Raw genomic sequence first — 13,760 nt, forward strand, 5'->3', positions numbered from 1 at the left:
AACTAACCTATTTATCTGCTTCCTTTCATACAATACGATCAAATAGCTATGAACAAGTAAATGTCAAACTAAAACACAAGTATGTACTCACCAGAAAACAATTAGAAAAGAAGTCCTTACAGCAAATTGTTAATGTGACATTTATTAAAAAACAAACAGACAAAAGGAAGTGGGGGTAAAGAAGGCATAAAAGGAAAACAAAATTAAACTTATGTTCAACTCATGATACCGTTAAACAGTTATAAACAATTTACACAACCTGTACAAATATTTTTATCTGAAATTTTCCATTTAAATTCAAAATAACTTAAATAGGTTTCTATGTAAAAGTGCAAATTCTTATGCTTGAAAGAAGACCAACGGTAACAAGAGGGATGCGTTGAAGAGTTCACTGACTATCAAGTTTAACATTACAAGCATATTTCAATACTAAGCTATTCCGTCATATATAATGCTTTAATTGTACAGCATTCATACGTATAGAATACCCTTAATATTATGCGGGTGGGGCCGATTGTGATCAAGCTGTGTTATTGAGTGTACTGTCACTCTCGACAATGTTATAATGCCGATTCAAAATATACCAACCTTCCCTCAAGTTGTGCAACAAGTTAAAAAAAAACAAAATTCCGAACCGTTGTTTTGCTTATGCTCGTAGTCCACTTTACAGAATATCATTTCATTGTTTTTTTTTGTTTCTAATAAATGTCTACTACCTTAAATCCTCTGTACAGCATGAATCCAGATGTGGTCATATTTATAGTCCACATTATTTAAAAAAACCTGGCACTTTAAGCCAGGCTTGGTTGTCCACAGGCTTCAAGCATGATACTAAAGGTTGGCAAACTATCAAGAGAAGTGACCCGCACACTACTGGGCCTAACATGCTCCTGTGTTAACATGCAACTGATGCACAACAAGTGAGAATAGGAAAAAGGAGAAGAGTATTACACAGCACATTTGCTTGCTTTTTAAGTCATGATCACTTTAAGCAGCAGGAGGAAAAAAACTGGAAATGTGTCACGTGACTCCGGCTCTGATGCACTATCAAAAAGAAAGAGAAAATAGCACGGAGTCATGGTGGGAGACCAACTATGACTTCTGCTCGGCTCCTGCGGCAGACTGGGCTGCACTCTCTGGTTTTAAAATCTGGTAGGTGATGAGGTACTCTGGGAAGGCCTGAGCAAAAACAAAGAAAATATATGATTTTTTTGGACTACTTGTGCGACTTTTTGCCTTAAAACGTACCTGTTCGCCTCTGTAAATCACATACTCGGCATAAGCCAAGCCGTTAACGCTCGGCCGCCCGATCACGGAGTGGTGTCCTGGGGGTGCGTGAGCCATTTTCATGGCACTGAATTGTAGGAAGGACTTTCCAAGAGTTACCCTGCAGAACAACATCTGCCTGTAAAAAAATAAGTTTGAAAAATGATCTGATTAAAGAAGAGTACACTCTAAACACAAGTTATTTTTGAATGGTTGTTTGGTTGACCTGTGGCACAGGTAGCAGGATCGGTCTTTGTGTGTTGGGCAGCCTGTACCCCCGCCAATGCCGTAAACATACTGGTTGCTCTTGGAGGAGTTCTCAGCAAAGTAAATGCCTGCCCCGAACATTCCTCCAATGTAAGCGTGACGCTCATCAAATCCTTTATGGATGATGGCATTGATAAACGGGGAACCTGTGGAAGACACTCAAGGTGAATTGGATGGGAAGGTCTTTAAACCTTTTATGTTCTAAGCCAGGGGTGTCAGACTCGGGTTGGTTCGCTCGATTTCATGTGGGCCGGACCATTTTAGATAAACTTAGATAGACTTTTTATAAATGGATTAAAAGCCCTGAATATTCAGTTTTTGATAGATCTAAAACAATGTTTATTTTAGCTTTTTTAAATATATTTTTAGATTTTACAAAATGATTTGTGAACTAAAAACACAGAAAAAAATGATTAAAAATTACAATTATTGATTTAAAAAGGGGGAAAATCAGGAATTTTAATATATAACATTACTCTTCATTTTAATTTGATCCTAAAACAGAAAGTCGGCACTCATTATTTACTTTCCCGGGCCACACAAAATGATGCGGCGGGCCAGATTTGGCCCCCGGGCCGCCACTTTGACACATGTTTTAAGCAGAACTAATGCAAAAACACAACCGGAAGTTTTCAAACAGATGTGACATGAAAATCAACAATGAATAGTTGTGTAATTGATGAATGTACCATGAAACAGCATGCGCTCGTTGTGGTGGTTGTGGTTCTCATCTGAAATCTCCTTCTGCCTGTGTGTGTAACGCTCCCTCAACTTCTTGTTGACCACTTTTTGGATCTGTGAACCAAATATGAACATTGAAAGCGTCATTCGCCATGAAATATACATCGAGGTGATTAAAAACCCAACTAAATATATACGACAGAGACCTTAATGATGTTGTATCTGCTGAACACGCCACCCGCATTGCCACCATCTCTGTGCTCTCTGATGGTACTCTGCATCTGGGAAACACAAATAAAAGACGTTGTTTAGAATCCCAACGACGTAATCCATCATCATTAACCAACTGAACATCAATCAGTGCGTCCCGACTCACTTCCTCCTCCACTGATTGGTACTCCTTGTCGTCTGGGGCAAGGTCTATGAGTATTGTGCCCTGGCTGGCGCAGTGGAATGTCAGATATGGATTGGCTCCTGCAAAGAGACAACGCGGTTAATTTCCTCAAAGAGCAACGACCTCCCAATGTCCTTCTCGCCTTGCTGACCGCCCAGCAGCCTCTCGACACCCTTGATAAGTTTGTGACGGTGTCCGTAGGCGTTGATTCCGATTTCCTTCAGCTCCTCGTGGCCCATGTCCACCAGAACATCCAAAGTGATCTAACATAACATGACAGGTTTAAGAACATAGCTTTATCTGAAAGTGTTTTTCATTTTATGATGGAAAACTTCCTCCAAAAAATCAATTTCCCACCTGCTCTCTTTCAAAAATATCCCTCAAATGCTCCAGGCCCAAACTCTTCAAGAATTGACTGATGTTCATGTCCAGCATTGTCACTATTTCGGGAAAATATCACATAGTTGTAAACCGACATTGGATAGAAAAAAGGCTCCATGAGGAAGTTTGGCAAATCTTACATTCTCCTTCTTTGCGGTCATTGCCCGCGGCTCCATCTGCCACGCCTGAGCTCCCGCCGGCGGCACCGCCGGCCAGCTCGTTAAGCGGCCCGGCCAGGTTGTCTATACTGCTGGCGGCTGATAAACAAGAGGGCGTGGAGGCCGGGGAGATGACGGAGGCGCTGACCACCGTGGCTTGTGGCTTGAAACAGCTCGGTAGAGCATCTGGAGGCATGGCGTCCATAAGGAGGGCTCTGATGTCGTCGGCCTGAGGGCGCAGCCACGCACACACACAAGATGAGATGATTCAAACTGACGTGACCTGAACAACCGCAAGATAGAACGTTAAAAGATTCTGCGATTATGTTACCGTGGCCAGGTCCAGGGCGGTTTGCCCTTCTTGGTTCTTCATGGTCGGATCAGCCCCGTGAGCCAATAGCAAGGCACAAAGCTGCGTGCGGCCCTTCTGGGCGGCCTCGTGAAGGGGTGTGAAAGCCCATTTGTCGGTGGCGTTCACGCACGTATTGTATTTGATGAGCAGCGCAGCGATGTCGACGTGCTGAAGACCAAAAAAGAAAAACCTATAAGTCACAGCTTTTATTTGGATGTCTGGGAATAAACGGAATTGAGCCTCACGCCATAGGAAGCAGCATTATGCAGCGGTATAAGGCCTCCCTTGTCTTGGGCGTTGACGTCTGCGCCATGTTCGAGCAGATATTCAGCAACTTCAAGGTTGTTATAACCAGCTAAAAAGAAATGAGGAATCAATGCAACATCCTTAGCATAAATAAGAGCTATAAACTCAAACCAGAAACACTTGGATATACAATTTGCAAGGTTATTATAGGTCAAAAGAAAATGAAAAAATGGCAAAAGTGGCATTATTTTGTTAAGTGCAATAAAAATTGAGGGAAAAAAAATCTAATCGACATAAGTCTTTCATTGCGACATGATGTGGCTCTTTTTTTATCCTTCTGCGGTGAATATAAATCTGTTTATCACGACTAAATGTCCAATCCATTAAACTGAGCTTTGAAAAAAAATAAAACTAGCTCTGTTGAGAGACCAGACCTTTAAAGGTAGTACCGCATTTTCACGACTATAAGGCGCACTTAAGTCTTAAATTTTCTCCAAAATAGACAGGGCGCTTTATAATCCAGTGTGCTTTATATATGGGAAAAAAATTAAAATGTGTCATCCATTGAGGGTGCGCCTTATAATGCGGTACGCCTTATAATGCGGTGCGCCTTATAATGCGGTGCGCCTTATAGTCGTGAAAATACGGTAATTTCTTTTTAACATGTTCTTATTTCTAATTCAGTGACTGGTTTTCATTTTAAATTTGTTGTTACAATGACGAATACAAAAAAAACATACTTAACTATACATAAATATTCTACTCTATTCAATACAAGCAAGAAGACTCAATATTTATTACCTGCTAGGTGAAGTGGTGTGGAGTTTCGGCCTTGAGTGTCTCTACAGTTGATGTTTTCTGGGGAGCAAAGTTTCTGGACACGAGCTAGGCAGCCTTTTTTAGCAGCGTCCAGCAGTGCAGCGTCACCCCTCAGCAGGTCCTGGATGTCAGTGTCCCCATCCTTCACCATGTCCAGCGGCATATTGCCATCACGGTTCTTCTTGGAGGGATCTGCTCCATGCTGCACCACAAGACGTATACCAAGACCATGGAAAAAGTTCTCAAGTATTACTGCATAGATCAGGAACTGAAAAGGGTTCTCACTTTGAGCAGCAGTTTGCAAATCTCATATTTTCCCTTTGCTGCTGCCTCGTGAAGGGGCGTGAACTTCCAGAGGTCGGCGACGTTGACTGAGGCTCCGTGTCTTACCAGCAGCTCAGCAACTTCATAGTGTCCGTACGAGCACGCATTGTGAAGAGGAACCAGGCCGCTGATGGGAGAAGAAAAGGTAAAAAAAATGACAACCTTGGATATTTTTAGTCTTGAAATGTGTCAAAATCAATAAATTGAATGCTTTAATTGTCATTATACAAGTATAATGAGATTTAAAGCTTTCACCACATAGTGCACAAATAACAACTGACAAAGAATGAATGCAACGCACCCCTTATCCTTGGCATGGACATCAGCTCCATGGTGAAGCAGGTATTCCACGACAGCCACTCGGTTGTAACCAGCAGCAAAATGAAGCGGAGTGGAGTGACGGCCCTCCAGATCCCGACAGTTTACATTTTGAGGGGTGCACAGTTGCTGCCGTACAAAGAGAGTTCAGACGTGAATATTGGCAAATCGACAAAATTGACAAAACCTTCTCAGGAAACCAAAAGCCCCAATGATTTGTTTCCTAAAATACGCCAAAAAGAGCGCTCAAAGCACAAACTCACTTGCACCGTGTCCAGATCGCCTGCTTTAGCAGCCTCCAGAAATCTGTAGTCCACATCAGAGTTTCGTGTAGGAACATTTTCTGGAAGACAAAACAGGCCGTTCAAATGAATGGCAACGAACCAAAGCTGGAACGACAGTTTTTGACGGGAGTCCAATTCAATTACCGTTGAGAATCTGTTGTACGGCTTCGTTTCCCATCTGGGCGGCGGTAAAACCTTGCAGTGAAACAATGGACGGGTCGGCCCCATAGCTTAGCAGCAGCTTGCAGGTTTGGATGTGTCCGGCCAGAGCAGCCCGATGCAAAGCGGTCTGTCCCAGTGTGTCCACCGCATTCACCTGAGGTCGGATAAGGTAAGCGGGTGAAAACCTGCTCTATGGCGTTGTAAAAGATTTCTTGAATGAAACCGAAATGCCCACCTTTGCTCCGTGTTTCTGCAGCACCTCCAGAATATCATTGTGAGCTCTCTCAGCCGCAACATGCAATGGAGTCATAAAGCTGCGACAAACAAGAGAACAAGTTGACCCTCGCTCTACTTTGTCATTTTTGTCTCACCCAGTTATAATATAAACATGACAATGTTAAGTGTTGAAACCAATTGTAGGCTTACTCTTTGTTCTTCTCATTGATGTTGGCACCTTTACGGAGCAGCAATTCTGTCACTTGCTTCCTTTTTGGGTGGGGGGAAGCCACTGCACAATGCTGCAATAAAAAAAAGGAAAAAACTATGAGTAAACAGGCTATACATTTAAAATACAGTTGTGAGAGTTATTTTGGGTACTATTATAAATGTGCTTGAAATATAATCATTATATATATATATATGCTTGCAAAGAAGCTTAGTAACACTAAAAATGGTCACTTGAGTACATCTGCTTGCAACCTTGAAAGGTCTCTATCAAGTTGGACTTATCAAAATTGTTTTGAAACCTCGACTTCTCACCCAGTCGCAAGTTCACAATGAAGATCCGGGAAGGACTCTTAATTGTTTTGACTTGGATTCCGGGCCAGGTGGCGATACCGTTCGCCCTTCGAAAAGACTCGCAATTGTTTTGATTATGGATGCTTGCTTGTTTTAATTCTTATGCAATTGTTTTTTTTTATTTCTGACCTTAATTGCAATTGTTTTGAATAGATAACCTTAATTGTTTTGACTCTAATGCAATTAAATGGGCAGGAGAGGATTCGGTTCTTTAGAATGATCTAGGACGAATACGAGCCAGGATCGATTCTCTTCTTGCAAGAAAAGCTGGATATGCGTTCCGATGTCTTCCTTATATTAAAGTATATTCATTGGTGAACCTATCATGAGGTTTTAGTGATTAATTACAATTCAATATTAAGTTGTACTGAAACATCACTGCATGTTTTACCATAAATGCCGGTTATTTTATAGTATGTGTACTATTGTCATTTCCTTTTGAAGTTTTTGATTTTCTTATTACTTTATGATCTATAATATAAAACATATAATAATAATAAAAAAAAAAAAAAACAATAACACAAAAAATAAAAATAATTATTATTAAAAATGATAATAGATAAAATAATAATAAATAATAACAACAACAATAATAGTAACAGCAATAATAATAATAATAACAACACATGTAATAACAGAGGTGCTGACCAGAGCTGTTTCATTGGTTTGGGGATGTTTGAACCCGATGATTTCCAGAGCCAGGGTCTTCTTCACTTTGGTCATGTCAGCTTCCCGAGCTGCCTGCAGCAGTGAATGACCTTTGAACTCATCTAGATGGAATGGAATGATCATTTTAGTGGGTCAAATCATTTCCAGTAAAAAAAAAAAAAAGTGATTTCAAAATGTGGCTTGAAACAACTCACAGCTTAGCCTCTCTTTCAACTCTGGCGTTGGGGCCATGTCCACGGCACTTTTACTGTGACAGTTGAGTAGTGTCGGGTCAGCCCCGTGGCTCAGCAGTAAGGAGCACACTTCCACGCGGTTCTTGGACGCTGCTTCGTGGAGGGGAGTGAACTGCCACAGATCCATTGCGTTGACACATGCGCCGTGCTGCGGGAGGAAAACATTGCAAAAAGGAAGGTTGGACCTCATTGACCATTCTAAAAATGCAAGTCAATAAACTTGGAACTAACCTTAAGCAGAAGCTCAGTGACTTCAAAGTGACCGTAGGAACAAGCGTTGTGAAGAGGAACCAGACCGCTGAAAAAAACATCCCCAGTTGAGAATCACAAATCGCAACAATTTAGCAATATCCAAGAATATCTACTGTAATCTCACCCCTTGTCCTTGGCATGAACGTCAGCTCCGTGTTGAAGAAGGAGCTGAACAATGCGGACTCTGTTGTAGCCAGCCGCCAAGTGGAGGGGCGTTGACTATAAAAAATAAAATAAAACAAAAAGAGGCATCTTTGCAGCAAACTTCCAAGCAAATACGGCTAGTGGGCTTCTTGACTTTGCGTTGCCTTCGATGGCCATAGGAGCAAGCGGCTGATTAGAGCCAGAGCCAATGTGATTCGGCTGGCTATGCTAGCTGAGCTGCGGGTGAATTGTGCGTATGATGGGGCCGACCAAGTCAGTGGACAAAATGTCACCAAGTGGAAGGGCTGTCAATTTTCAGTCAGAAGCGATAATCATCAATGCTTTCAATACACTGACATTAATTATCATGCTGTAACAATCTGAAATTTAAGTCAAATTGTCATCTGACAGAAACGAAATAATAAACTCAATCATGAAACCTAGTTGGGAACAAAGCTTCTATTAGGCTAGACTGCATAAAAATTATAAAGATGACATTGATACTATTATTTGGCCAGTTCTAATAAGGATTTTTAAAAAATAGAAGGGCATGCAAAGAGCTGTCGAAAGGAAGAATAATTGTTCATGGAAGCATTTAAAGCAAAAGAGATAAACCATAATGTATTTTCAGCCAAGTGCTACATTTGAGTGAAAGCCATGTCTTAAAAAAAGTCTTGCAAAGATTGTGCTTTCCGGTCATTCTCAAACAAATTTCCATGCAGGGATAAAAGCAGGGGAAAATAAACAATTCAGTCATTCTCAACCCAGAAATTCCCAGCAGCGATGATTTGTGGAGGAAAAAAAAAAGCAGAAAAGGAAACTGTCAACCTGACCCTCCTAGGTTACAGAATCAAATGTGAAATGGCATTTGCTCAGGATGAGATGACGAGCAGTCACTGGCAAGAAGATTTAAAAAAAAAAAAAAAAAAAAAAAAAAAAGCACGGCCGTAGCACTCAGGTAAAAAAAAAAATCATTCTTGCATTCCAGGCCATTGATTAAAAAGTAAAGAGTTACCAAAATTCACCAGACAAAAGAGCGAGCCTTAGAGCATGCACAAGCCCTCATCAAAAACCAACCAAGAACCCAAACAACAAAAAAAAAAAGCCCCATCAGAAACAGTGTGAAGTCTGGATGAACGCTAGTATGAGTGAAGAGAAAGGACAGATGCGAAAATAAAGCAGGCAGTGAAACAAACTGAGCTCTTCTCCAAACCACCCCCCAAAAAAAGGATGTCACCATTGACCAAGTCGATAGACGCACTCACATGCCACACGCTCACGCAAACCCACGCACGCACATACACGGACGGAGGAGCATCAGGGTGTGATACATGAGTGACCCACGCACCCATGATGTGCGATTAATCGAGTGACAGCCAGCTTATTGTACAAAATAAAACAATGGATTAAAAAAAGGGGGGGAGGGGAAAGACCACAAGAGTGCATCAATCAAGTGGCTGTTATCAAGGTCAACTTACCAGCATTTTTTGAGATGTTGACTGATCGACAAATGTTGCCATAGTCACACAAAAAACAAAATGGGAAATAAATTACAAAACGGCAGCATCGGGTCACAGACAATTCTCCCCTCTAAAAAAAAATGACGCAAACTCGTAAATTACCATTTGATTTGCCACTGAGTGACAGCCCTTGTTTTTCAGTGTTATACGGTTAGAACTCATCAAATATAAGCGGCGTATGGCGTGTGGAAGTTATAAATAAATGACAGCAGAGACAGAGAAATACACAGAAAGGCATGAATGAAATAAGTCGATATTTGGTACTGTTAGCAATTTGACTGCAGACCATTGGGGCATTTTTAGCGCTAAAAGAGTGAGGTCTTACTAGTCTATATGACATGGCAATGAAATGGAAATAAAAGGTTACATCGACATTAGCAATGCTTTATGGTGACGTCCGAAAAAAATGCTTTGAAGTGTACTGTGTGTTGTCCTAATGCAATTGATCTTGCGCAAAACGTTCCAGAAAGAAAAAGACAATTCGACTAAAAGTACACCATGGGAGCATACAGTATAGCTGCTATACCTGTCACCTGAAAAAAGGGAATTTAATGGAAAATCTCACTTGGGAGAGACGACGTGTTAATATAAGAGATGCTGAGAATCACTCAAAGACAAATTTCAAAAGGTGAGGACAGCAATGCTCCAAAAAAAAAAAAAAAACAATCGGCAAAATATGAGTCTTGAATAAAAGTGTCAACTCAGATGTTACTACTCGAGCAAATAGATAAGTTTAAGTTAGAAGCGCATTGATACTAAATATTTTTAATAAAAGCCTAATAATACATGATTAAATTTAGTGGGGGAAAACGGCACACATGGAAAGTGTATTCTATCGATGTTTTTTTTTTAAATATATCTTTTACAGTTATGGGGATTTTTTTATTATTAAGTAGATAATGCAGTCATATTTAATTTACCTTTCGACCATCACTGGCATGACAGTTAACGTTTAATGGTGTCAGAAGAGCCATCAGTTTTTCTTCATTTCCACTCCTGGAATGATAGTTTATTGACACAGTTAAAAAGAAAACATTCAATTCCAAATATTTCAATAATAATACAACATAGCAGAAATCATCTTAAATTTGATCAACTAGGAATGGTTTATATCATCTATTATCCGTTTTATTAGTGCACTGAGAGTGTATTTAGTCTTTTCTCACTTAACAATACCCATGAATCAATGGGCGAAGTCTCACCTTGCTGCTTCCAGGAGTTCATCCTTCTTGTATTCTCCTGTTTGGAAATTGATTTTTTTTACATTAGGTGATTTCATATTTTACAATCTCAGTTGGCGAATGAGTCGTGCTCATTTAAAACAATCTGGGTGGGAAGTTACCAGTAAGCACTGTCTTGGCAGAAGGGTCGGCGAGATCCAGTGCCGATTTTCCGTCAGTGTTACGAATGTTTGGATCGGCCCCGTGCTGGAGTAACACTACATTGAAAATAAAGAAAATGAGTGATGCGCTAAAATGTCAAATCTTGGCCAAAATTAATAAAGAAAAAAAAATCACCCAAAACAGAGGAAAATTAAAATTCCTGCTAATTTAAAGCCTTAAGGCCCTAAAATGTTTATATTCATCTAAAAATTGCTTTCTGCAAAGGACTGTGTTGCAAACACCTCGCATTAGCGGTTGTAACGACACTAATGAACCGACTTGGATTGAAAATCCATTTTCAAAATAAAGCATGGGGTTACGATTATATGCAAAATTATTTTGGTTGAAAAAAAATCTCAATTGGAAAGTAAGCCTTACCTATGCACACGTCGATTTTTCCTTTGATGGCCGCCTCATGCAAGGGAGTGTAATTCCAATTATCTCTGGCGTTGGGGTCTGCGCCCTGGCACAGAAGGAGGCCCACAACCTCAGCATGACCGAAGGAACAAGCATTATGCAAGGGGATGAGTCCCCCGTCATCCCTGGCATGGACATTGGCCCCAGTTTGGAGGAGATGCTCCACCACATCTTTTCTACCAAAACCTGAAGCAAGAACATTTAAGATGTTACTACTTATAGGACACGGAAAAATCATGTACAGGCAAAATACAGGCGGTTCAAGCTAGAAGTTTAGGCATCAAGAACGAAAAAGAATGGATTGTAAACATTGGCTGGCCTAATTCCTTCTATATGCTCAATTCACTAAGACCCTGGACAGAAAAAAACGAGGCTTATCGTGTTCTATTAGTTTCTTACACAACACATAACCAATTTTAGGTCAAATGAGTTAATTTCTTGACTTCCACGGTAATAAAACTAAATGGAAAAGGACACAGTGCGAGAAGTCCAATGTATCGGAATTTTGTTAAATAAAATCGGCCTTGAAAAAAAATCGGTCATCGTTGCACAACTAAATCAGACAATTGCAAAACGGGAGCTGTATTGCTAACGTTGAGGCTAGATAATGTAAAAGAAAATAATACTAATATTAATCAGGGTGGAAAACCACATCCTGTTGACCCATTTGTTGTACATTTGATGCAACACGACACGACGTAGTTTAGTTAGCATCTTCTGATGGATTAGCTTCTTAAGGCGTCAGCATCTCTAAAAATATCGTATTACTCGATCCAATAACAACAGAATGACCACAGAAGCATTTCTCAATCATTCGAATTTAACGAAAAGGACAATGTAGCCGATCGCTATCTCGTTAGCCTAGCTTAGCTATACTTACCCGCAGCGAAATGCAGAGGAGTCGATTTTCGGCCGGCCATATCTTTCGCGTTAACATTCACCGAGTCGACGAGCCGCTTCACTCTCGACACATCTCCATTGCGACAAGCTTCGAACAACTCCCGGAAAGCACCACCGACTCCGTTGATGGCGTCGGCCGGGCTTGTGGCCCCGGAACCGGGGCTGGAGACGGCGCTACCTCCGGAGGCTGTCGTACTTGAGCTCGCGCTGCTCGCCAGGACCGGGGCAGGCGGGTCCGGAGAGGCCAGAGCGCCTTCAATCGCTCCGTTGGATTCCCGATCGCTCTCATGCGGCGAACCGATCCCTGCCATCGGGCTAACAGCCGAAACGGCACCCGAGAGAGAAATGTTTCTCGGTGGGGATTGTAAGATAGTCTGTTGCTGCTGCGCTGCTGAGCGACGAGACACCGCCATTACAGCAGCTCGCAAGCAACAATAAACGCTGCTCCGCCTTTCCGGTGAAAGTGGTCGTACTTCCGGTCTTCTTCACCAACTCATTAACAAATTCCAATGCAACCAAACACTTTTCGAAACTGTAACATGTCGTTAAACTGTTCTATTTATGGTTATTCTCTCTGAGTCAATCTAATCAGTAGTACATCCAATTCCACTGATATTTAAACATATTTTAATTCATCTCAAACAAACGATACCACATACAAACATTGACCGAGCATTTAACGCCATCTACTGGTTGATAGAAGTATCTGCAAGGTCAATCCAAGTGAATCAAAATCCAACGTCCTCAATCAACATTATTGTGTATCATATGAAAACAGAACATTTATACACAAGAAAAACACGATACATTCATTTTAAATGGAAACGAATGAAAATCATGAACATGAAACTGTCATCAATAATTCATGAAACATGTATAAAGAAATTACACAGCTTCCAAATTATATTTAGCCAAAATTGGGTCTTTTCTTTTCTAGATCACAAGGTTTCAAGGGAATCCACTTAATCCTCTCAACACAGGCAAACAGCAGTCTGACAGATAAATACGACAAATCAATCATGAGTGATAAATATACCACTGTTTGCCGTGGTATAATCTCATAACATGTCTCCTAACTATAATAGTATCTTGATATTCCATTTACTTAGTAGTCTTCCTATTACAAGGCATTAAAAAAGACACTGACCTTCACAATGGTTGATTTGTGTCAGCAGCAAGAATTTGCCTTGCATTCTTTTCACCCGGGAAGTCTGACCCATCCTCCCTGACATGTACAGATTAGTAATAGCCTTAGTGTAAATGGACCAAATTTTCTTGACAGCAGGAAGCCTGAGAGAAAATGGCATTTATCTGATGTGACAGTCATTACAGACTTGCCTGTCACGACTGCACAGTAGATAATTAGGAGTCAGCAGCTGAGGCAGTCGTTGGCCACGTCTTGCGGGTCACACCACAACTGTTTCTGCCTGGATGAAAAAATTATGATGCAACATAGCCAAACTCCCTCTTAAGTTTTACAAGCTGTTCTAAAGGCATCCAGTAAATAATACAATTTAGAGCAGTGGTCTGCAATCGCCGGTCCAAGGGCCGGTACCGGTCCGCGAGCCACCTGGTGCCGGTCCATCAGAGAAGTAAATATTTTATTTGCAATCTCGCCCTTCTGCTTGAAATGAGAAAAGTTGTTTTAATAATATTAAATATTTGCGATCATGCCTGAGGCTTGTTTTTTTTTGCTGTTGTGGACATTGTCTGTGCACCCCACACTTTCAGCCTGCGGGCTATATATTTGAAACACCTGCTTTAAGTCATTGTGCCATTTTTTTAGCACAACG

At 40.9% G+C, this 13,760-nt stretch overlaps 1 protein-coding gene across 3 annotated transcripts; it reads right to left on the reverse strand.

Moving 5' to 3' along the window:
* Positions 1–126: 126 nt before the first annotated feature.
* LOC144074420 (poly [ADP-ribose] polymerase tankyrase-1) lies at positions 127–12,431 on the reverse strand. Of its 3 annotated transcripts, none has more exons than XM_077600840.1 (28): positions 11,948–12,431; positions 11,029–11,253; positions 10,611–10,706; positions 10,471–10,507; positions 10,189–10,264; positions 9,227–9,247; positions 7,729–7,823; positions 7,584–7,650; positions 7,314–7,500; positions 7,099–7,220; positions 6,079–6,170; positions 5,888–5,966; positions 5,635–5,806; positions 5,470–5,549; positions 5,190–5,335; positions 4,850–5,015; positions 4,547–4,766; positions 3,745–3,854; positions 3,479–3,667; positions 3,130–3,376; positions 2,966–3,048; positions 2,760–2,871; positions 2,591–2,688; positions 2,421–2,495; positions 2,223–2,328; positions 1,493–1,679; positions 1,249–1,405; positions 127–1,179 (listed from the first exon to the last, which is right to left on the reverse strand). In XM_077600840.1, the coding sequence occupies exons 1-28, from the start codon at positions 12,378–12,380 to the stop codon at positions 1,093–1,095; spliced, it is 3,765 nt and encodes a 1,254-aa protein (XP_077456966.1). In that variant the 5' UTR covers positions 12,381–12,431; the 3' UTR covers positions 127–1,092. The 3 variants fall into 3 exon arrangements, with proteins under 3 accessions (XP_077456966.1, XP_077456964.1, XP_077456967.1); XM_077600838.1 differs by having other exon boundaries at positions 2,751–2,871; XM_077600841.1 differs by lacking the exon at positions 9,227–9,247 and having other exon boundaries at positions 2,751–2,871.
* Between the last annotated feature and the right edge of the window lie 1,329 nt (positions 12,432–13,760).

This window comes from Stigmatopora argus, chromosome 5 (assembly GCF_051989625.1).
Source record: "Stigmatopora argus isolate UIUO_Sarg chromosome 5, RoL_Sarg_1.0, whole genome shotgun sequence".
NCBI lineage: Eukaryota > Metazoa > Chordata > Actinopteri > Syngnathiformes > Syngnathidae > Stigmatopora > Stigmatopora argus.